General features: G+C 49.4%; 1 protein-coding gene across 6 annotated transcripts in view; it reads right to left on the reverse strand.

Moving 5' to 3' along the window:
* NEO1 (neogenin 1) overlaps positions 1-23,549 on the reverse strand; it is a 166,124-nt gene that overhangs the window by 15,319 nt on the left and 127,256 nt on the right. For 5 of the 6 annotated variants that reach the window (XM_069025638.1, XM_069025639.1, XM_069025635.1 and 2 more), the window contains exons 9-19: positions 21,081-21,235; positions 20,467-20,615; positions 19,400-19,538; positions 15,796-15,845; positions 15,232-15,376; positions 13,831-13,941; positions 10,942-11,136; positions 10,253-10,348; positions 9,015-9,238; positions 5,635-5,773; positions 2,978-3,085 (exon numbers count right to left, since the gene is read on the reverse strand). In XM_069025638.1, the coding sequence (XP_068881739.1) occupies positions 2,978-3,085; positions 5,635-5,773; positions 9,015-9,238; positions 10,253-10,348; positions 10,942-11,136; positions 13,831-13,941; positions 15,232-15,376; positions 15,796-15,845; positions 19,400-19,538; positions 20,467-20,615; positions 21,081-21,235 (1,511 nt within the window). The remainder of the gene's footprint in view (positions 1-2,977; positions 3,086-5,634; positions 5,774-9,014; positions 9,239-10,252; positions 10,349-10,941; positions 11,137-13,830; positions 13,942-15,231; positions 15,377-15,795; positions 15,846-19,399; positions 19,539-20,466; positions 20,616-21,080; positions 21,236-23,549) is intronic. The other variant, XM_069025636.1, reaches the window with a different exon arrangement.

Consider the following 23,549-nt stretch of genomic DNA (forward strand, 5'->3'; position numbering starts at 1 on the left):
CTGACAACTATTCCCTGAGTATGGACAAATTCCTATTTCCATCCCTTTACCTATTCATAGAACAAATAAAGTAAAATAAAATAAAGCTGCCATTATCAAAACATCCTCAAAGAATTAATATGATATTATTTAAATTACGTTAAAACAATAAAACCTTCTTGTGCACAGCTAAACAACTGGTGTTTATAATGATTTCATTATTTTTCAGTGTATTTAAAAAGGCAATAAGAATCTGAAGAGAACTGAGGCTGCCCTGCACATCCCAGAAAAAAAGGCATGGGAAGAGTTTATGATTTGTTATTAAAATACACTGAAATCACAGATCACTACGCAGTAAAACCTTTATAACTTTTTTAGATAAGAAACATAGATCAGCATAAAATAAATACTTGAACCTCTATATATTTATATGCACATAGAAATAAATACTTGAATCTATATTTAATATACATATTGCATATAATAATGCACATGATATATTTTTATATATTGTTTATATATTTGTATCATTATTTATATTTATATCTAGGCTCAAGTATTTATTTTACATGTAACATATATGAAATATACATTTAAAAATAACTATATATCTTTTATGTATATATGTTATGTATCTATATATCTGTAATATTTATATAGATAGATATGAAGTGATGCCAAAAGCAATATAACAGTCTAGAGGCACAAGTACTGAATTAACTTTGGAGTGTCCTAATTAGTCAGCAGCTCTAACGATGCCCAAGCGTGTGGGACCCAGGCTGGCCCAGCTCAGCATTCCATGCCCATCCCATCCCCATCCAAGGAGACTGGAGCTGCAAAGCCGAGCATTCCATGGACTGGGGGGCATGGAATGACATCACCACTCGGAATTCTGGCATCACCGACAGCACAGAGTGAGTTAATGAGGAATTAATTAGTGCCGGGCGCTCGGCCGGAAGGGGCTGTTCCCACCAGAGGGCACTCGGGCCCCGCATCCCAATAACTGCTTGGGCCCTGGGAAAGGGGAGCTGGGGATGGGCACTGGGAAAGGGGAGCTGGGGATGGGCACTGGGAAAGGGGAGCTGGGGATGGGCAAAGGGGAAAGGGGAACTGGGGATGGGCAAAGGGGAAAGGGGAGCTGGGGATGGGCACTGGGAAAGGGAAGCTGGGAATGGGGGAAAGGGAAAGGGGAACTGGGGATGGGCACTGGTGATGGGCACTGGGGAAGGGGAGCTGAGGATGGGAAAAGGGGAAAGGGGAGCTGGGGATGGGCACTGGGGAAGGGGAGCTGGGGATGGGCACTGGGAAAGGGGAGCTGGGGATGGGCACTGGGGAAGGGGAGCTGGGGATGGGCACTGGGAAAGGGGAGCTGGGGATGGGGAAAGGGGAAAGGGGAGCTGGGGATGGGCACTGGGAAAGGGAAGCTGGGAATGGGGGAAAGGGAAAGGGGAACTGGGGATGGGCACTGGTGATGGGCACTGGGGAAGGGGAGCTGGGGATGGGCACTGGGGAAGGGGAGCTGGGGATGGGGAAAGGGGAAAGGGGAGCTGGGGATGGGCACTGGGGAAGGGGAGCTGGGGATGGGCAAAGGGGATGGGCAAAGGGGAAAGGGGAGCTGGGGATGGGCACTGGGGAAGGGGAGCTGAGGATGGGCAAAGGGGAAAGGGGAGCTGGGGATGGGCACTGGGGAAGGGGAGCTGGGGATGGGCACTGGGGAAGGGGAGCTGGGGATGGGCACTGGGGAAGGGGAGCTGGGGATGGGGAAAGGGGAAAGGGGAGCTGGGGATGGGCACTGGGAAAGGGGAGCTGAGGATGGGCAAAGGGGAAAGGGGAGCTGGGGATGGGCACTGGGGAAGGGGGAGCTGAGGATGGGCAAAGGGGAAAGGGAGCTGGGGATGGGCACTGGGGAAAGGGAGCTGGGGACGGGCAAAGGGGATGGGCAAAGGGGAAAGGGGAGCTGGGGATGGGCAAAGGGGATGGGCTCTGGGGAAGGGGAGCTGGTTCCTGCTACACTCAGGCTTAGCCCTGAATTACCATTTTAGTTCATTTTTAAGCTGTTAACTGCAGCTTATGCAAAAGCTGATAAATACTGAACAGTTCTGTTCCAAGGGTTTCCTTCCCTGCAAGGGGGTTTTGGAGCTGGACAATGGGACAATTTTGCCAGCCCTGTGCAGGTAAATGCTGCTCTCTGTAGTTGCCTCCCCTCCCTCAGCTGTGCCCCAGTGTGAGACATTTGTGCCCCTCACTGGCAGCCAAATCCCTCCACCAAAGGCTCCTGTGTCTCCAGTCAACCCTCCCTTCCCATGGAGAGGAAATGTTTTGCTGCCTTTTCCCAGTGATTTAATCAGTTTTAGTCTCCTGTCTGGAGCCTGGGCTCCAGTCCTGCCCCATCAGGTGGTGGCCCAGGTTTGATTCTGCATTGTGGTTAATTCTGAGCTCAGACCCAAAACCAGACACTGCAAACAACATGCTATTAAAATCTCATTTCAGCTTTAAACAAATTAAAATTGAAATGGATTATTTCAGAAAGCCCTTCCAAATGGAAATCTAAACAGAAATTATAGAAGGGAATCAGTAATTATTACTTTCTGGAAAGTCATTTATCCTACGTGGCAGTGATGCAGTTAAAGGCAAATAACAGTTCACTCCTAATGGTTCTGTCAGGGGAATAAGAGACTGCCCTAAAATCTGTTCTGTGACACAAAAATGCCACAAAGATGTCAAAGAGCACTGGGATGGCTTCTCCTAAATAAACCTCTGACAGTCCAAGGCACTGGGGACAATTGCTGGAGACCTGCTACTAGAACAGCACAAGCAAAGGTTATGGAGATATTTAAACTTTCAACTGGATTTCTGATTCCACTTCCATTTCCCACTGCAGTTCGTTTAGATTGGAATGCATTCTGATGAGGTGCAGAAGTAAATAAGGAATGTGAGCTACTGCAGAGATTGGCAGAGCAGCCGTGGGCAGCCCAGAGCCGGGTCCCTCGTGCCCCACCTGTGATTTTGCCGTTGGCCTCGGAGGGCGGCTGCCAGTTGACGATGATGGTGCGGGGTTTGCCCTCCTTGCTCACCACGGTCACGTCCTTGGGGGGCGAGGTTGGCACTGGAACACAGACCCAGAGTGTCAGCAATGGCTGCCCTGGCACACCGGAGGAACACCCACCCCAGGGCCCTGGATTGTCATCTGATGTGGTACACAGTTAGATCTGGGTTATCCTCTTTACTTTCATGGATCCCCCCCTCCTGTGGTGTCTCCGTGATTTGCCCCCTCGCTGGCCAATGCCATCCAGTGTCAGCACCTCCTTCCCATACGGAGTTCCCCCTTCCCAGAGCACTTCTGACACCAGATGTGATCCATGACTGAGTGTCCTCAAAAGCCTGGACAACCACCTGGGGCCAGGGACTTCTCACCTGAGTTTCTTCAGTCATCAGAAAAATCACAGAAACTTGTGAAAGATACATTTCTGTAGGCAGGCATCTGAAATACATCCCTGTTTCCAGGTTTATGCTGGGACTGAGACCCAGCAGTGCCCATTTGCACTTAAATCCTGATCAGCAAAGTAAATCCACCAGCACCTTAGAATTATACCAGCCTGGAATGGTTTGGGTGGGAAGGGACCTTAAAGCTCATCCCATTCCATCCCCTGCCATGGGCAGGGAAACCTTTCACTGTCCCAGGGTGCTCTAAGCCCCATCCAGCCTGGCCCTGGGCACTGCCAGGGATCCAGGGGCAGCCACAGCTGCTCTGGGGAACAATCTCTGGGCAAACCTGTAATGGCTGATGGACCTTCTGAAGAATGATTTGTAATTTGGAAGGAATCTGCACCACAGAGGTGTTCCAAGTGCAGAAGTATTTGCTGAGCACAACTGGCCAACCTTTTGCCTTGGGTTACCAGAGAGCAGCACTGAGGGAAAGAAGGGAGGGGAGAGTTTTCTTCTCCCACCAGCCTATCCTGACAAAAAATCAGGAAATGGCACAAATTGCTCCAGCAGAAAACTGGAAGCTTGCTGTGAACTGGAACCTCCAGAGGGCACTGACCATCCCTGCAGTGCCACATCCTGAAATCCAGGAGGTTTCTGAGGGGGCAACCTGCAGTAAATCCACCTCGGGTATTCAATACAACCACAGCAACATGGGACTTGCTGCAGTTCCAGAGCTTTATGTGACCTACTAGAAATCCATCCATAAATCCTCTGGGATGGCCACCAGTTATCCCTGTGACAAAGAGCTGGAAACCAGGGACAGCCAAAGCCCAGAAATCATTGTAACTGTTGCCCCAAATATGTAAAATCAGGGTTCAGAGGAAACAAAAAGAAAAAATCAGGAGTAGCCCACAGGAGACCAGGAATTCACAGACAACACATAGCCCAGAATTCTGTGCTTTCCTTTTAGGAGCAAGTCCTACTCAACTGCTCATGAGTATCCCAAAATAATGAGCCACTCACTCAGGAATTTGGCCAGCACTATAAATCACAAGATCTGTTATGAGAAAATATATTTAGCCTTTTAAAAAATTTTCTATTTTAAATTTTCTCTGTATTTGCCCAGCCTTTGGGTCACTTTTGCAAATATTCCTTACAACCACTTCAACCTGACCCTATTTAAATGCACAGAGCCCTCCTGCACTGTGCCCTTGCTCAGGGGCTTTGTGAGTGTCAAATTCCCTTAAAAACTTCATTTGTGCAACTTTTACAGCCTCTGCACTCAGAGCAGAGTTATGGCTGAGGATTAAACGTGTGTCAGCAGAAATACCAAATGGAGTGTTTCATGTGGGCTGGGAATAGTGGGATGGGAGAGGAGCCCCAGCCCAGAGCTGGCCCCACATCATGGAATTCCCACCCAAAACCACAACAATGTTTTCAAAAGCAACTGAAGCTCACTGGGACTTCAGAGTAAGTTCAGAGAGTTCAGATTTTATCCTGGGTTTGCTTTTTCTTAAGCAGAAATTATAGAATTTCTATGATAGAATATCTGGAAGATCTCGCTAATTCTCTGCATGTTTGATTGTTTGGCTGTATTTTAATTTAGCAGAACTCTGGGCTCATTTGGATGGGCTTTTTGTCCTCCACAGTCCATCTGAAGAGAAACCTAAGCATAATAAGCAGTAAATTTAATTGCCCAAAGTTCATTTAACACTGTGGCATCAGAGGAGCTAATGAGGGGCAGGTCGGGGAGAGGGCCTGGCCCTCACAGTCACTCCCTGGGCCTGGGTTTTTCCTGGCAGCTACAAACCCTCCTCTGTTCTGCACTGGACAGGAATTTAGGGCTCATTTGGATGTCTTAATTCCTGCTGTGATTTTTTTGTCTTCACTTGCCTCACGCACCTTCTCACTCAGTAACAATTATCATCATATTTAATTATTATTTGCTGAAGTGTTTTCTTTGTATTTGCTGTTAATGTGCTTTTTGTGAGACTTTCCTCTCTCCTGCCCATGAACTGTGGTACATTATTCATGACTTGCCTGTAATTTGATGTAAATTCTCCTGCAATCATCCCTCGGAATTTTGAAGTATGTTGTTGTTTTTTAATCAGAATTTCTGACTGAACTATTCAGACCCCCCCAGCAAGTGCTAATCAGCAGAACCATTCCAGAAACAGGGAGGTGGAGTTTCTTTAGGAATATCCCAGCCCTTCCAGAGCCCAGGAGTACCTAATTCAAAGGTTGTCCCGTGTGCTGTCATGCTCCAGGTGCTGGATCTCCTGCCCTTGGTCACCATCACTGAGAACTCATAGAGGGTGTTTGGCTTCAGCCCCGTTACCAGATAGCTCAGAGTGGTGGCATTTGCAGTCTGAAAGGAAAACCAGGGTTAGCACTTCCCACACCCCAGCCCTCAGACACCCCCAGCCCACGTGTTCCCAGCATTTCCATAACCACAGGCATTAATTTGGGGCTGGTTCTTCTCTGTCATGCAGATTCATTAACCAAATATCAACGTTTATCCTCCGCTAGAAACTCTGCAATCAGTGGGAGCACTTAACTGCATCAATTAGAAATGAAAGAAGCCAATACAAGGTCCAGGGCCCACTTGCTATGCAGTGGTTAAATGCCTGTTTACCTGGGGGCTCACTTACAGCATTTCATTAACTCCTCGGGCTGGGGAAAACAGAAAGCACAGCAAGGAACAGCCCTGCTTGGCACCTGGAGCTGCCTCCCACATTCCTGCTGGAATTTCCAGTGCAACCTTAAATGTAATGAACAGTCAGCTAAAGATACACTTGTGAGACTTGAAGAGAAGGAAGCTTTACTAATAGGTAGATTGTTTTCAGAAAAAATGGTTATTTAGGGTCACACCAGGAAACCACACGTGGCTCATAGCAGAATTTGTAGTTCAGCATTTATAAAGATCTGGTTTTTGTTATAGATGGCTTCAGCACCAACAGGATGTACTGGAGGCCCATGGAAAAGAAGGAAAGCTGTATTTACAGATATGTATATTCCTCACCTTGACCTGCAGTGCAGTGAACACGGAATTAAAGAGTTGTTTCAGGGTTTGACAGGGCCATACAACAACTGGAACAGCCACTGCCTCCAGGCACCACCTGCTGCAGCTGATTTATTGCCAAGGGAAAGGCACCTTTCCTGAAGGCTCCAGCAGTGAAAAGAAACCCTGAGATCTCCAATATCTTTATACCTTTTTCTTCCAAGGGATGGAAGTTCAGGGAATGGTGATCCAAGGGATGGCAGTGATTTGTGGCCAGGGCTTTGCTGTCTGTGGCCAGACAACAAACACTCATAAAATGAATTAAAATGAAATCCTCTGTTTGGTACACACTCAGTGCAGTTTGGAGTGGGTGGGACTGTGACACAGCTGGAATGGGCACAGCTGGAATGGGCACAGCTCCCTGGGGAAGGAGGGGAGCGCAGGCCTCGCTTGGAGGGATGGAATGACAAGTCCAAGGCAGGAACCTTTCCCTCCCACTTGGCATTACCAGCTGCCTTACCCCAAAAAGCTCTTCCTCTCTGGCATGCCTGTGGGAATTCCCAGCAGAATTTAAGCATTCCAATATTTGTATTGTTTGATGTGGCAGCTGGGCTTCTTTTACAGGTGAAAGTTCTGGTTTCCACCTCTGGCTTTGAACCTTGGGATCTTTTCGTTTTCCTGTGCATCCCAGTGAGTGTAAATGACAACATCAGAGCCCCCCTGGAGTGTCAGACTCCACAATTTAACACCTTGTTATCATTTCTAAGATCCCAGCCTCTCCCATGGTACCAAACCCTGCTCCACAGCTAGAAATAAGCTCCATAAATATTAACCTGAACAATTTGTTTCCCTTTTATGCAGTCCTAAAAGATCCAAGGTTTAATATTTTCCTTGATCCCTGATGGATCCCAGGTAGCTGCAGGACAAACCCACACACCAATAAGGGGGCTTTGCAAAACTGCTCTGCTCTGTTCGTGCAGAGACACAGTTCAAAGCCCAGGAGCTGCATCCCATCTGTTCCTGTGTTTTCAGGCTCAGACTGGCACAATCCTGCACCATCTGAGGAAAACAAGGCTCCTTGGGGAGGAAGCGCTTGTGTTGGGAGCACACAGCCTCTTCCTCAGGAGTTTGTGTCAGGACAGGAACAGGGCAAAGGCAGAACAGTGAATGGCCTCAACCCCCAGTTTAGGGATGAGGGAGGAGGCAGATGCAGCTCTGGATCCCACAGAGGTGCCACAGGATTTCTGTGCCCAAGGCTGTGGGACGGGGACACTCCAAAGCCTGGGGATGCAGCGAGCAGGTGCTGCAGAGGGGCTACCACAGCCTGACTGGGAGCCAGCACCTCCCTGCGAGGGTCTGACCTCCTGAGAAACATCCAACAGAGCAGGAGAGGATTTCCAACAGAGCAGGAGAGGATTTCCAATGGAAACAAGGGAAGAAAAGCAGGATGTGAGTTCTCCAGACACCACGGGTTACACGTGATCAGAGCAAACACCTCAAACTTCTCTCCTTCAGGCAAATCCTTTCTACAATTTTGGGTAATTTTAAACTATATTTCATCAATCTGTGTTGGTTTTGGTCACAGTAAAACTTGTTGCCCATTGACCACCAGCACCAGAACAGCGGGAATGTTTAATTTACTATTTTATTCCATCTTCTATTTTATTTCATTCTTTTGAGCAATTAGCTAAAGAAACTGCAGCTCTATTTAAACCACTCCTGAGACATCCTCTGCACATGACTCAGGAATGTGGCTCAGCAGTAACTTGCCTTTAGAGGAGGAGTACACACATATTTACATCTTTTCATTTCCATAAAGAAAAGATCTGGATTATAACAAGCTGGCTCTGCAGGAGCATAAAGGGAGCTCCACTGGCTGGGTATTTTAACAACCAGTTCCTCTGAGCCTCGTTGCAAATGTGAAATTTGCAGTCAGCAGCTTTGAGCCCTCCAGGTAACTCTGAAAATTAATAAAAAAAATCCAACCAACCACCAAACCAAACCCCAAATCCAGTCTCCAAATCAAAACAGATGAAAATGGAGGAAGGCAGGGATATCATAAAGTTTCTGCTGTGTATTTTGCAATGCAGTCAGCTCCCAAAGGAAAGGTTCACTATCAGCTTTGCACAACTGAAAAGGTTGTAAAGGAAACTTCAAACCATCGGGGTCAATCTGTTTTCCCTGCATGGGTCAGTGAGGGGCCCCAGTCACACCCACCTTGCAGTGCTTTAGGGGCTCTCCAGAGGGGAGCCCCCACCTCCCACCCCCAGGGATCGGGGCACGGGAAGCTCCAAATCGTCACCGTGTCCACAGAACAGAACAACTCTGGAAATTTCTGTTCCTTCCCTGAAGCAGCTCTTCCATCCACTCCCACAAGAGCCCAGCTCCAGCTCCTTCCCACAGGAGACACACAAGGAACTGCTCCCACCAGACCCAGAGCAATTCTGCCCCTCCAAGGCCCCCGGGCTCATCCCGACAGCATTCCCTCAGCCGTGCCTCCCCCTGGGAGTGCACCTGGAGGAATCCTGCCCCTCCAAGGAGCCCAGCAGCGTTCCCAGAGCTGTGCCTGCCCCTGCCTGGGCTGGGGAGCTCCTGTGGGACTCAGTACCTTGTACTTGGTGTTGGCAGGGATGTTGGTTTTCCAGCGGACGGTGTAGAACCGCGCGTCCGTGATCTTCTGGTTCTTGGGCAGGGAGTTGTCTGCCCAAGTGATCCGGATGGTGTCATGGCTCAGGATGGAAGCCTGAACTCCCACCGGGGGCATCATGGGAGACGGATCTGGCACTGGAGTGTATGGAGCATTAATAACAAACAAATCAACCTCGGAAGTGTCTGCGCAATCCATGGGGGAAAGGCCGTGGTTTATAATTAAAAAGGGAGGAGGTGGCATTTTAATGTCAACCAAAACAAAAAAGGAGGGATGCAGGGAAGTGCAATGAGATGGAAGGTGAGGAATGGAGAGAGAGAGAGAAAAGCCAGAGTTAATAGGTGACATCAGACCGGGCAATAACATCACTCTTGCATCGTCCTCCCTCCTCCAGACAGTAAGACAATACATCCCTGCTGGCACATCCCTAATTAGTGCCCAGGGCACTTGGCCACGGCCTGGGAACCCCAAACACTCAGTCACTGTGACTTCATCTGTCTGGAGTGTCCACTGAGTCCTCTCCCAGAACACAAGGAGGACACAGAGCTGGAGCTCTGGATGGGCAAGTGCCACATCCCAAACACACAGGGGCCTCCCGAAAGGCACCTTCAAAGGAAGGGTCCAAGTGAGAGACAAACTCGCAGTAACTGTGAAACTGCAATTCCAGCATCCTCTGGACAATCTCCAAGGATTCCAGCTCATCAGGACTAACCCCAAGTGTTGCACCTCCACCAAACTCCTGGGGTGTCAGCAGGCTGGGAGGGAGCCCAGCGAGCCATGGCATGGTGACAGCTCACCTGCACAAGCCTCTGCTTAAACTCTTTTCTTTATGGATTACAAGGCCAAAATAAAAACTGCCCAGACCTTGTTCAGTGTGTTTGACAACAGAGGGAGGCTGATACAAAGCAAACACAGGCATCACTGAGTTCAAAACTCTCAGTGAAAAAGACCACAGCCCCCCAGCTGAGGGCCTTTAGAACTGCACCCACGTGGCTGTGCTCAGGTAAGGGGAACGTCTGGAGTAAGAACATCCATTAGTAGTTGTCAGGTGAGTTTGGGATTTACAAATGAGCCCAGTTTAGGTGGTTTATCGGGAACGTGTGAGGCCAAGCAGTGACAGGGACAGAGAGCACGGGATGCACTGACAACCAGGACCTTGCATCGCCCCCAGCCCATCCCAGCTGCTGGGCAGGACTCACCGGAGTGGGGCCGGGTCACGGCGCTCTCGTACAGGGGGATCCCTTCCCCCACATTGTTGAAGGCCTTCAGGGTTATCACATAGTGGGAGCTGGGGTCTGAAAGGGAAAAGAAATCAGCACAACCAATGAATCCTGGTTTCTACTTCTCCATACCCTCCTTGTTCAGCATTTTAGTTTTGAACTGGAATACATGAAATAAGTAGATTTGAACTGAGAAAGTCTTCACACAGACCTTCTGTTCATGGGCACAGAATCCCAGACTGGTTTGGGTTGGAAGGGACCTTAAAGCCCCTCTCATTCCACCCCCTGCCTGGACAGGGACACCACAGCTCAGGTCTGTAGTCACAGCAACTCTACCTTTAAGCACAGCCAAATTAGGAGCAAGAAAAACAATTTAAAAGGAACAAAACCAAAATGACTCAAAAAACCCCCGATTTGATGGAATTCCCAGTCTTGCTCTTTCTCTCACTTTCAGACTATTTTACCTCCCACAGAGAGTTCTGTGGAGGGGTGAATCTTCATTTTCCTTTTAAAGGAGCCGCCAGTGAATCCTGGTGACATTTCAGTTCCTTTTTCTCCTGCAGCTCCGCACGGAGCGCGGGGAGCTCGGGCTGCTGCTCACGTGGAAGCTGTTTAAGGAGCCCTGAGGGGGGCTGGCATGGGGCCCAGAGCACGTTCCCTGCACTCACCCAGGTTCTCTATGGTGTAGTATCTCTGTTTGTAGTCCACCTTGATGGTCTGGGCGTGGGGGCTGCCGATGCCGTAGCCGATGGCGTAGCCCCTGACCACCACGTCCTGGTTCTCGGGCGGGGTCCAGCTGACCACGATGCTGGTGACCAGCGGCCGCACGTGCAGGGAGCTGGGCACCTCGGGCACACGGGTCTCTGCAGGGAAAGGGAGGCATCACAAGGCCTTCTCTCAAATAAAGGCAATGACGTGGAGAACGTGAGGCAGGAAGGTCAAACAAGGCACTTCTGTGTGCTGGAATGAGCACAGTGAAACTTTGGTGTGCACGAGAGAGCAAAGAGCTCCAGGAGCAGGATATTAACATCACACTCCAGTAGACCTTCCCTTTAAAAGGAAGGACAGTTGTACTGAAGCTCAGGGGGTTGGGATAGTTTTGTATCAGACATGCTTAGGTGTTTTGGATGGTTGCCCACGTTGTCACCCATTTTTCCAAATATGCGCCAGTTTTATCCCATCCTTCCCCTCCACAAATTTATCTACTTTCAGTCCCATCATATTCCTTACTTGTGGGTATTACAATAATTACATGGAAAATTCTGGTGCTGAAGGAAAGGCTCCTGAGCTGGCTGTAGCACTAAATAGGATATTCCACAGCTTTAAGAACTGCACTGCAAAGGGTTCTCCTCACTTGTCCTACTGTTTGTCACTGCCTAAATCCTTGGATTCCCATAATTCATAGACTACCAGCAGGAACTGCACAGCCATACTAGAAGTTCAGAAAATACAGAGCCCACCTTCAAATGTTCAAACCCTTCCTCCAAAAGCAACACAAGTCTCACCCCATCCCACGGAGACACGGAATGTGGCTCCCTAACAGCAGAACACTTCCCCAGCGTGCCACTGTAAGGCCCTAATGTTTCTCCTAAGAGGCTTTTCCCCACTGTTGACTGGAACCTAAAAGCAATCTCCCAACTGTCCCTGGAGTGTCCCTAACTTTGGGTTCACTTCTCGAAAATGAAATAAATCCTTTTGTCGGGTGCCGGCGGATTAGGGATAATTCCCTGCAACAGCAACTGAGCTCCCCACTCCAAATGGAATCAAGGACTTGTGCTTCCTGCAGGGATTTCGTTTTAATGAAACACGCTGCATTTCTCTACAAACATTTAATAAAGCACCACAACAGGATTATTTGGATCACAGCACAGCCCTGGCCCTCAGCCCGGGGAGCTCTTGGGCTGCTGCTGACACAGCCCAGCAGTTCCAGTCCCCAGCACAGCTCCAACAGCAGCAGCAGAGGTGACATTTCCACTGCACTGGGGACAAACTCTGTACAACTGTTCAACACCTCCTGCTCTGCACTCAGGGGGACCCTGCTCCGACTCCAACATGGAACACTCCTGCTCCCCTTTCCCTCCATGGGACTCCCCTGCAGATTATTTTCTATTTAAACTCAAAAAGCAGCTGTGGAATAAAAAGAAAGGTTGCCTCATGTGTCTGCTGAACCTAAGAAATGCAAGATGAGCTGTAAATGCATTTGCATGGTGTTAAAATTATCCACATGAGCTTTCTAAAGGAAGAAGCCCAAAAAATGCAGTGTGCACACACAGGCCTCACAGGTGTATGCAGAGTTAGGTGAATATCATGTTATGTTGTCTTAAATGTCAATTTTAATTACTTTATTCAATGGAAAGAATGTGTACAAAGTCAGATTTCCTGTAACATTCTCAGGGGAAAAAATTTAAATGACAAAACCAACAGAGAAGGAAAAGGTTCTTTTTCCTCTTCCTCCTTCTGCCCTGTTTAAATCTAAATGTAACCCTGGTGCTGCCCTCTGGCAGAGTGGTGTTAACTCCAGCTCAGGGACACTTCCATCACCCTGTGAGGTGCTTGTTTCCAGAGCTCTGCCCCGCTCCGGGGACCTGGCAGCTCCAGGGGTGTGTCACATCCACTCAGGGCCTGACAGGCACACGGATCAAGGGATTTCCAGCACCCACACCCCTGAACTGCTCTGTTCACACCAGAGCAGGAGCAGCAGGAGGACCAGGATTAAGCTGAGCATCAGCTTTGCCCAGGCAGAGATGGGAGCAGGGTTTTCCAGGCTTCCCGAGCTGGCTGCCCAAGGATCCTTCAGCAGCAGAGAGCAAATGTTGACACATTTCCACTATTCCAGCTCCAGCTGCCAGGATCGCTGGGCCTGCTCTGACCCAGCACACCAATCCATGGACTTGGTGGAACAGACTCTCTGTTGAGCAGAACCCTTTGCAGCACACACAGAGAGCTTTGGAATATCCCATTTAATGCTCCAACAAGCTCAGCAACCTTTCTGCCATCATCAGAATTAATACTTATTCTAATGATTACTATTTATGTAATTATTCTAATACCCACAATTTCAATATAATTATTTAATCCTCACAACAGAATTTCTGATGGGAGACATGGTGCAGACTAGTCCACCACTACGGAAAATATAGAATTCATCTCCCTTTTCTTCTGTGCAAAGTAAGTTTCTGTGGGTCAAAGAAAGCACAGCACCAGCACGGAGGTAAGACTGCCAAGGGCTGTGAGTGATAAGGTTTTCCATGATTTCTTTCCTACTGTGACATCTCACTGCCACTAGAAATTAGTATTTCTTAGCAGAAAGCACTTGGTGCCAACATCCAGCACGACGAAGTGTAGAAGCAGGGCTTCATTTCAAGCCACTTTATCGACTTGGCAAGAATTTTCAGTTAAAATAGAAATTGATGTCACTTAATCCTTAATAAACCCCACAGTACACCTAGAAGAGAAGTGAAAACACAGAGGTTTGCCTTTCCAAGAGGCAGTGAGATGGCAGTGAAATGACAGGAATGAACTCCCAGCTCTGCTGTCCCAGTCCCAGGGTCTCTCACCGTCCAGGTCGCTCTCGAAGGTCTCGGCTGTCACCCAGTCGGTGGCGGGGCCGGTGCCGTTGATGGTCATGGCGGCCACACGGAAGCTGTACTCGGTGCCTCGCTCCAGCCCTGCGGGACGGGCCACGATTCCCACAGAGCCCCGTTAAACCCGGGATAACCCCTGGCAACCACGGATAACCCAGCCTCCCCCCCCCCCCCCGCCGCCCCCACGGCGTCAGCACTGGCAGGGCCTGTTTGCAGCCATGCTTTAACTTAGGGCTGCTGATTAGTTTAATTAATGAGTTTTAAGAACAGGAACACCCCCACCATCACCAAACCTAGGGGTGAGCAGCTGAGCAAACTCATACACTTGTTTAATGGAGGTAAGAGTCTGTACTAAAACATCAGAGCACTGGGAAAAGGCACTCAAAATTTGATATATGGAACCTCTCCAGCAGGTTTCATTGCTGGCAAAAATGTACTGGAATTACAGGAATATCTCAATTCTGTGTGAAAACTGGGACTTACTAAGTCACAGCTGGAGTTTCTGAGAAAAAGAATCAGAGGATCTTGTTAGAAACTCTTCTAGAATTTCCCAGTTTCTTCTCTTTTGACCAAGCATTTGTTTACAGAGATTTTAAAGAGGAACACAATGCATTGTTGCTCCTGTTCTCATGCACTGCTTGCTCCTGCTGAACACAAATGTAGCTCAGGTAGCAACTCGTGCCTGACACTAAGTGATGGATGAGGCTAGATTTTTAAGTGTACAAAAGGATAAAAGCATTCCATCTAGAATATTCCATGGACATGAGGTGGGATATTCCAGGAACGCCCAAAGTCAGCTGCTCCCAGGGCTTGGAGCTGGGTCCAGGTGCCTGTGCCAACCCTGCCCAGCCCCTGCTCCTTTGCCCCCCTCCTCCACACCTCCATCTCTGGCATTTGGGCACAGTGAGCCCAGGGTCACCTTCTCCAGGCCTTTTATAAACAGTTTATAAGAATTATCCAGTCCACTTAGCAAATCCATGGTCAAATCAGAGCTAGGAATCAGGTCACCAGACCCCAGGCACCGCCTGCAGCCCACATGACCCCAGAGCTCCTTTGGGAGCTGCTTCTGTTTGCCTTCCAAGGCAGGAACCCCAGGAAATCCTGTCCCTGACCCTCTAAACACAGCCAGGCACCTCTGGGGAGGACAGGGCCCCACAGGAACCCCACAGAATCCTGTCCCTGACCCTCTAAACACAGCCAGGCAGCCTGGGGAGGACAGGGCCCCACAGGAACCCCACAGAATCCTGTCCCTGAGCCTCTAAACACAGCCAGGCACCCCTGGGGAGGACAGGGCCCTGCAGAAACCCCACAGAATCCTGTCCCTGAGCCTCTAAACACAGCCAGGCACCCCTGGGGAGGACAGGTCGTGCTCACCTTCGATGAGCTGGGAGAGCTGGGTGCCCCCCACGCTCTCGGTCACGTCGCTCTTGCGGGAAACCTTCCGGTAGCGGATTTTGTACCCCGTGATTTGCCCACTCTGGGTCCCGGCAGGAGGGGGCTGCCACTGCAGCAGGATGCTCTGGGGAAGGCAACACAGGGAGGTATTTGGAAAAAAGTCTTTAGGAAGGCTTTAAAACAAATCTCCACTCACAGTCCCAAAGGCACAATGGCCGAGAATTCCATTTTCTCTTCCCAAGTGCCCGAGGCACTCCAAAGCGTGGCTGTGTGTGCCCACGCTGCACGCAGCAGGGAGCAGGGATGCCAGCTCTGATCCTTCATTAGAGCCCTTCCATCATTAGCACCATCACCGCGTCCCACCACGGCCAGCCCCCAGCTGGACTGCAGTTTCTCCCAACCCCACATTCAGATATTCTCTATAAAGAGCTCAAAAGCTGCATGGGAGGAAGAAGACCCAAAGCAGCTCCAAAATGGGGCCAATCTAATACCCTCCCCAGCCTTTTGTTTACCCACTGGCAGCAGGAAATCCTCCATTCTTACCTTGGAATTCCGTACCTCCAGCGTTAGATTCTGTGGTGGAGCACTGGGGACTGGAAACATTAAAGGAATTACAGCTTTAAAAGTTGCAAACATTGTATTTCCACACCCAACTACTCTCTGCTCTCATCTGCTATGGAAGTACAAACCATTCTGCTTTAAGGCAGCACATAAAGGAACTACCCACCCTCCCACAGGCACTTTCTGACACAGTGAATGGCTGAGCAGGGTTCTGTATTTCCATCATGAAGAAAAACTCTTTATTCAGGGCTGTGTTATCACACCTATCTAAATAAAATGTGTTTTGTATTTAAAAGCACTTCTCAAACTCTCTGAGAAGGTATCCTGTCCAGCTCTTTCCCAAGGCACATCTTTAATGAACACACTGCTTGACTGGGGGAACAACCCACGTTTCAATTTCTGGCCTGGATTTTTTTATCCTGCTTTTCTGTACCAGGAATGCTCCAAGTGACCAGGCCCTGTGACAGTGAGGAGGTGAAGGGCACCCCAGACACTGGGGCTGCCTTTGAACTCCCACCCTTTGCTTGTTCTGTACTCGCTGCTCACGGCAGTGAAATCCAAAGAGGGAGGGGAAGAAAAACCCTGGGAGCAGGGAATTCCTTGTGGCACCCCAGCAAATGCTGGCCCCTGGCAGAGCTGATGCTGCCCTGGCAGGAAGGGGAGGCTCTGGTGAAGCACAAGGATGGCCAAGGAGCACAGGGATGAAGAGGATGAGGACTGCTCCAGCCTGAAGAATTCATTTTCCAAATAACTCAGCCCAGCCACACTGACAGCCCAGAGAACCCCCTGAGGGCATGAAGTGAGGAAGAGGGAAAGGCTCACTGGGATGGGGTGAAACAAACCCCCCTCACCCACCACCCCACGGCAGAAATGGAGAGCAGCAGGATTTGCCTTCCCTTCCCTTGCCAACCCAGCTGAGCCTGAAATCACCACAGCTGGGGATAAGAGCTACGGGCCTGAGGAGCAGCACAGTGAGGAGGGGATGATCCAAAGCCAGGCTTTCTTTGCTCCTCCAGTGCCACCCCTGCCATGGCAGGGACACCTTCCACTAGCCCAGGGTGCTCCCAGCCCTCTCCAGCCTGGCCTTGGACACTGCCAGGGATCCAGGGGCAGCCACAGCTGCTCTGGGCACCCTGTGGCAGGGCCTGCCCCCCTCACTGGGATGAACAGGGATTTCCTATGGAAAGGCATCTCCTGGAGTGGGACAGCACAGGGAGAGCAGCCAGGCAGGAGCACCAGGACACGCCAGGATGGCTCAGAGACTGTGAGGGAAGGGCCTCAGTCAGGCTGTGAGGCTCAGATTCCATTCCCAGCTGTAATCCCTGATCAGGAATTCCAGGAGAGGAGAAGCAATCCTCAGGAGCAGCACATAAACCTGGGTTCAAATGGTAATACCTGCTGTTATCCCTGCAACAAGGCACTGTAACAGATTAGGAGCCAAAAGCTACATAAAAATGCAGATGCTTTGTTAAAGCAGGGCTGAAGGAAGCTTAGGGAGAAATCCCTGTGGGGAACATGGAGATGGCTCCTGGACACTGCAACAGGGAAACACAGGGGAAAATGTGCATCATTTCAGGAAGATTTGAGAGCTGCAGGGTTATGAGACTACAAGAAGCAAGATGACATCCTTCAGAGAGCTTTAGAAAATAAGTACCTATAGGTTAAGTGTGAAAACCCAAGTTGGAGAAGACAGGACTCCAGGAAAACTTCAAACTGACATTGTAAGTAATAATAAATTCTTCTTCAAACAACCAAGGAGCTGGCAGCCCTTCAGAGAAATCAGTGAGCAAATGGCCAGGTAGGGCAGAAAAAGACAAAGATAAGGGCACACAAGTCTCTCCTTGCACTGGCAGTGAGGGGAAGGGAAGGGAGAGGTTTCCATGACACCCTTCCGAAGGATTCCCATGGTCTCTGCAACTGAAATGTCCATGTGAGGCACTGTGGAAGAGTCAGAGGAAGGGAACAGCAGCCTCTTGCCAGGGCTACTTGTTATCCAAGCAGGAATTCTCAAGGAACTGGGCAATGAAACAGCTGCAAGGCTTCTGTAACCCCACCCAGTTTATCTGATACCGGAGGTGGCAAAGTGCTGCCAGCATTAAAAGGGGACCACTCAAACTCCACCTGCTGGGTCAGAAACTTACATCAAATCAACCAAAGTAACTCCAAAACATGAAACTGAGAGAGCAGGAGCCAGAATAGGAGCAGAATAGGGACTTCTCACTCTTTCAAGGGAAATCCCTTCCATTTTAAGCAATGAGGGATGGGAGGAAAGTGCTTCCTGGAGTAAGGAGCTGGGTGAAAGGAAGGCACAGGGGGAGATGAGCTGGGGAGACCCCACAGTGTGATCCTGTGGTAAAGAGCTGCACAAAGACCTCAGGATGCTTCCTCTCGCTGCTCAGAAGAGAAAAAAAAGCTCCTCAAATGCAAGTAATGCCTCACTTGTACCTTTGATACCATTTGAGTCCCCTCTACCTGCGTTTTTAAAACAAAGGAGAAAAGGAACCTGGAGAAAAGTTCAGGAAGGGACACTACAGGTTGGAACAGCTTCCACAGGAGAAACGGGTAACCATTCCTGAGCCTGTGGAATCTGCAAAATGGATGAACCAGGGAGACCACAGCAAAGGTCTGCAGAATGAGGAGTGGGACAGAGGAATAATCAGGGGATGCTGAGTATTCCCTCTTTCAGGAACACAGCCCCTGGCAACAAGTGACACCAACACAGAGCAGGGGCAGAACAGACACAAAGCGGGGAGTTTTCAGAGGAAATTTATCTGTGGAAACTTCGTCCCCTTGATGTTGTGGATAAAGGCTGGTGTGGGTTCAAGAAGATGCTGACAGGGTCTTGTGGAAGAGAAACTGAATTAGGAAATACACAGAAACCACTGCAAAGTCAGGAAGTGCCCCAGAAACAGACCTGGACTCAGAGTTAGGGACAATATTCCTCTCTGCTCCTGGGCACTCCGAGGGAGAGGATTCCAGGTCCCGCTCCCTTTCTCCCTGAGTGTTCTTACATATAAACTCCCCTCTAACAAATGTAGGTTCTCATTAGCTCTGATCACTCTGCAGTTGCTCGTGTATCTCTGTTTGCTCCCATCACCTCTTTATCAGCCTTACAAAAAGCATGGGCCTCACATCCTGCTCTCACCACTCTATGCAATGGATTTAACAATACCTGTACTGGGCTACAAACACGGGAACACAACTAAAACAAAACCACTCCAAACCCAAGAGTCTGCTCATATGTGAAAATGTGAGAGAACCTAGGAAGTGATTTGGAGTTGCTGCCTTCAGTCTATTTTTTTTTTTTCTGTCCATGCTCCGTGTAGGCTCAATAATCCATGAAATAAACGGCTCATGCTGGAATGAAGGACACCACTGTTCTGGAATCACAACCCCAGACCCTTCTGCAGGTGTAGCAATTTTCCCTCACCCAATTCTGGAAGGCCTCCGGGGGGATTCCGACCATGAACAGCCACATGCAACAACGAGCAAACCCCGTAAAAGTCTGGTTAAAGATTCACTTGTCGGAAATTGCCGGATAATTCCCGGAAAAACCCCGAAATCCAAAGGAGCGGAGCGGCTTTACCGTCTGACAGGGTCCGCACCACGACGTCGTGGGTGGAGACGCCGGGGCCGTGCTTGTTGTAGGCGACCACGCGGAAGCTGTACTCGGTGAACTTCTTCAGCCCGCTGACCGTGTGGGACAGGCCCCCCACGTCCACGTCCTGTCCCCAACGACACCCCAGGGCAAGCTCGGGTCAGCTCTGCAGTGCCACCAACACCCACAGAGCCCCTGCACAGCTCAGGGCCCACGGCAGGCTGGCACCTCTGTGTCACCTTCAGGCACAGCCAGGACGTGGGAGGATGCCAGCTCTGAGTTTCCAGGAGAAAATTCTCCCTGTCCTATTAAATCCTAACATGGATACTGGTCCTGGACATGAAAAGGGACCTGGAAACTCTCAAAACCATCATAATATATATCACTGTAACTGAAATAGTGGGATGCAGAAGTAGAAAAGGCAACAGACCTATCTAAAAATCGATGTAAAAAATATTTAAAAGCTAAGACAAATATTCTTCCCTTTGCTTTTTAAAGCTGGAATGATACTGATATGCAATCAGATGGGAATGTGCCTGTGAGGACTGGGATTAATCCTCATTATTCTCAGGTGGCAGCCCATACTTCTACAGAACACACTGAAAGCTTCAGTGGAATACTAAAGAAAATCAAATTAATTAGATGCTCAGCAATATCAAAATATCAATCAAGAACTCGAGAAAGTTCGGATTAGGGATCATGCCAAAATCAGTAGTTAGCCTGAATTGCTAAAACCCAGCCCATAACTCTGTGCAAGCATCTTTTATATCATCTGCACCAGAACAGCTCGACAATGACACGGCTGTTCTCTGCCCTCTCCCCTCGGGATATCATGGAATTCCCCAAAAGCTACTCGATGTTGACAAATACCAAACAGGGCATCACCAAAAAAATGGATTTCATTCCCAGCCCAGACACAACCGCTTCATGCTGGAATTCTGATTTTACATATTTCCCATAGCTGAGGCTAAAGGATTCAGTGTGTCAGAAAAGCAAACCCCTCCCAGGGGTCCGCAGCGGCTCAGGGCAGTTTGGGCGGTGCAGCAGCCCCGTACCTGCTCCGTGTCCTGCCCCTTCTCCATGTAGTAGAGTTTGTAGTTCTGGATGTCGCCGTTGCCCGAGAGCGGCGTCTCCCAGGTGACAGTGACGGAGGTGGGGGAGCCGGAGAAGGCGCGGATGTTGGGAGCGGGGCCGGGCAGCTGGACTGCAACACAGGGGGGAACTCTGTTAGTCCTGAGCCTGGAGTGCCCTCCCCTGGCCAGCAGCCCAGGAAAAGGGGGGATTTTTTCTCATTGTGACATTCCACATGGATCCACCGCGGGGTGGAAAGGTGGGACCAAATTTCCAAAGGAGATCCTGCTCCCTGGGTCCCTTTTGTCTGGAATGACCCTAACAAGGGACTTGGCATTTGCCTAGAGTTTTCCCTTTTTCAGTTAATGGCCATTTCAAAGTATTCCAGTTATACCAGTTTAGAGAATTCAGCAAGGAATGTCCCATCAGTTCTTAATGGTGACAATAAATCCCACAATCCCAACATGGAAAATCTTTGGAAACTGTGGTTTGCAAGTACAACTTTTAAAGAGCATCAAATTCTGGGAAAGGTTGTGAATGGGGAGAATAAAAAATAAAATCAGTATCGATCCCAAAGTGAGGAAAACTCCAGGCTCACCCTCTGGCTGCGTTGCCACCTTGAGCGGTGCCGAGCTCTCGCCGGGGCCGTGCCTGTTCTGGGCCACAACCCGGAACACATAAACTGTCTCTGGCATCAGGTTCTGGATCATCACCTGTGTCTCTCCAGGACGACTCGTGTTTTCCACACGTTCCCTTTGGGAAACAAAAGGGTTGTGCACAGACACCAGCACTGATTAGTAAATGAGGAGTAGCTGCTCCTGCGGTGTGTCCCATCTGAGCGTACCCGGTGTGCAAGTGACGTGGGATTTACACCGTGCCCCCTGCCCCACACCACAGCCACGTGCCATAAGTGCTGCTGACAAACTGCTCCCAATTTTGCAACTTCTCTTTGCACAGAACCGAATGCATTGAAGGAACAGAATCAATTACACTTGACACCCCCAAACTCGGAGTGGTTTCTTTGTTATTCCCGTGACAGCAAGTGATAATTCACAGTGACAGTTTATCCTACAGCTCAGGAGCCAGCACAGAAACCATTTTAGCAGTACGCACAGTCTGGCGAGATTTAGGGCACTCCTGTTAATATTGTGGGGCTGCTTCCTGGGAATTTTTCAAAGGAGCTGTTTTAATGTGTTCTTCTACCTCCAACCTTCCCTCGGCTCCTGGCTGGTGTTTGGATTCATTTGGAACACCCAGGGCACGGCCAGGGCACTGACACTGCTTCCACACACAGAGTGGAGCACCCAGGGCATGGCAATGGCACTGACACTGCTTCCACACACAGAGTGGAGCACCCAGGGCATGGCAATGGCACTGACACTGCTTCCACACACAGAGTGGAACACCCAGGGCATGGCAATGGCACTGACACTGCTTCCACACACAGAGTGGAGGCAAAGTGGCTTCTGTTAGACCCAAGTGGAAATTCCAACCTCCAGCAATGCCTGGAGACGGGTCCAGGCTACCAGACCCCACCCACAGAAGGGATACACTTGGCATGGGAAGGGGCATCTCTGCCAGGCCAGTATTTTGTGAGCTGGAAGCCCTAACCCAGCTGGGAGCACACAGGTCATGTGCAGGGCACCTGGAAGGGGCATTGTTGGTGCTCAGTGACCTCCATCAACCCTGGCACCGGAACACGACGTTCCCCCTGCGGAACGAGGCCTCTGCCAAAACCCATCCAGGAAACTGCATCTGTTCTTATCAGGGATTGAGGGGAAGATTAGGAGATTAATCATTAACTCAGGGCAGCCTTTATTCCAAGGCACTGCCTGCACCTGAGCTCGCTCGGAGCTGCGTCTGGGTAACGCCGGCTGTCCTTCCCTGGGAAGGAGCTCCCCGCTCCCTGTGAACACCAAGGACTCCGACAGGAGCAATCAGAAACTTCCCACTGAGCAAATGCAGGGGACTGTGCCTGCTCTGAGCACCATCCTGCCCCTCCGGGCTGCCAGGCTCCCCGTGGGACAGGGACGGGCAGGGACAGGCCGGTCTCGGCCCCCCTGACACCTGTTACAGCATTTCTGACACAGGAACTCCAGCAGAACCATCCCAGTCTCCCCTTCCTCCTTTCCAGGCACTCTGCTTCAGTTTCTATCATGGAAATACGATGCCAAAACTCCATTTTTAATTTATTTCTTTTTACATCCACCGGTGTGGTTGATTTAACAGAACTTGGCTGAAAACATTCTGAAATCCCTGTTGGTTTCTGCACTGTTACCCTGTATCTATAGAGAGGGGAACAGTGCACTCTCTGTAACTAAACACCTACTTACACCCATTTTCTAGAATGTTCCCCTTCATAAGCTCAGCTAAAATGGCACTGCATAAACAGCTTCATTTATTTCAGCTTTTTATTAATTTTCATTGCTAATTTTTCCACTTCTAGCACAACATTTTCTTGAAAACACGTTTCCAAATGGAGTTTCCTTTAAGACGGGCTGTAGCTACAAGGATGGGATCTTAGAGCCCAGCCTAAGTGCCAGTGGATTCACAGCTGTGGGATAACATCCAGCTCCCATTAACATGCAAAATACAGCATTTTCTGCCTCAAGTGGAAGTGCACTCCCTGATTTGATCTGGAAAAAAATTGTAATCAGCAAACCAAGGTTATTATTTAAAGTTAGAAAAATAATCAGAATTATTTTACTGGAAAGACAACTTTTACCAAAAATAAATAGACATGTCATAGTATTGAGATTTTCAGTAGTAATCAGGAATGTGGCTTCACAACAGTGTGGTAAAAATAGGGAGAGATTAATCTAATTAAGTGCTGTGTGAATCCTTCCTTTATGGCCGTTCCTGGGGAGCCTGGAGCACCTTTCCCAACGTGCTCAGGTTGGGATAACAGGCACCAAGCAGATGGGCCCCAGCAATAACTGCATTCCCCTGCAGATCGTTATGACTGTTCCATCATTCCACTCTAATCCCCAATTAAGGAGCTCTGGAAACTCCAGTTAAGGTTCACAGGAACTCTCAAGCACCCAAGGGAAGAGCCTTCAGTGCAACC

The sequence above is a fragment of the Aphelocoma coerulescens genome, chromosome 10, assembly GCF_041296385.1.
Source record: "Aphelocoma coerulescens isolate FSJ_1873_10779 chromosome 10, UR_Acoe_1.0, whole genome shotgun sequence".
Taxonomy (NCBI): domain Eukaryota; kingdom Metazoa; phylum Chordata; class Aves; order Passeriformes; family Corvidae; genus Aphelocoma; species Aphelocoma coerulescens.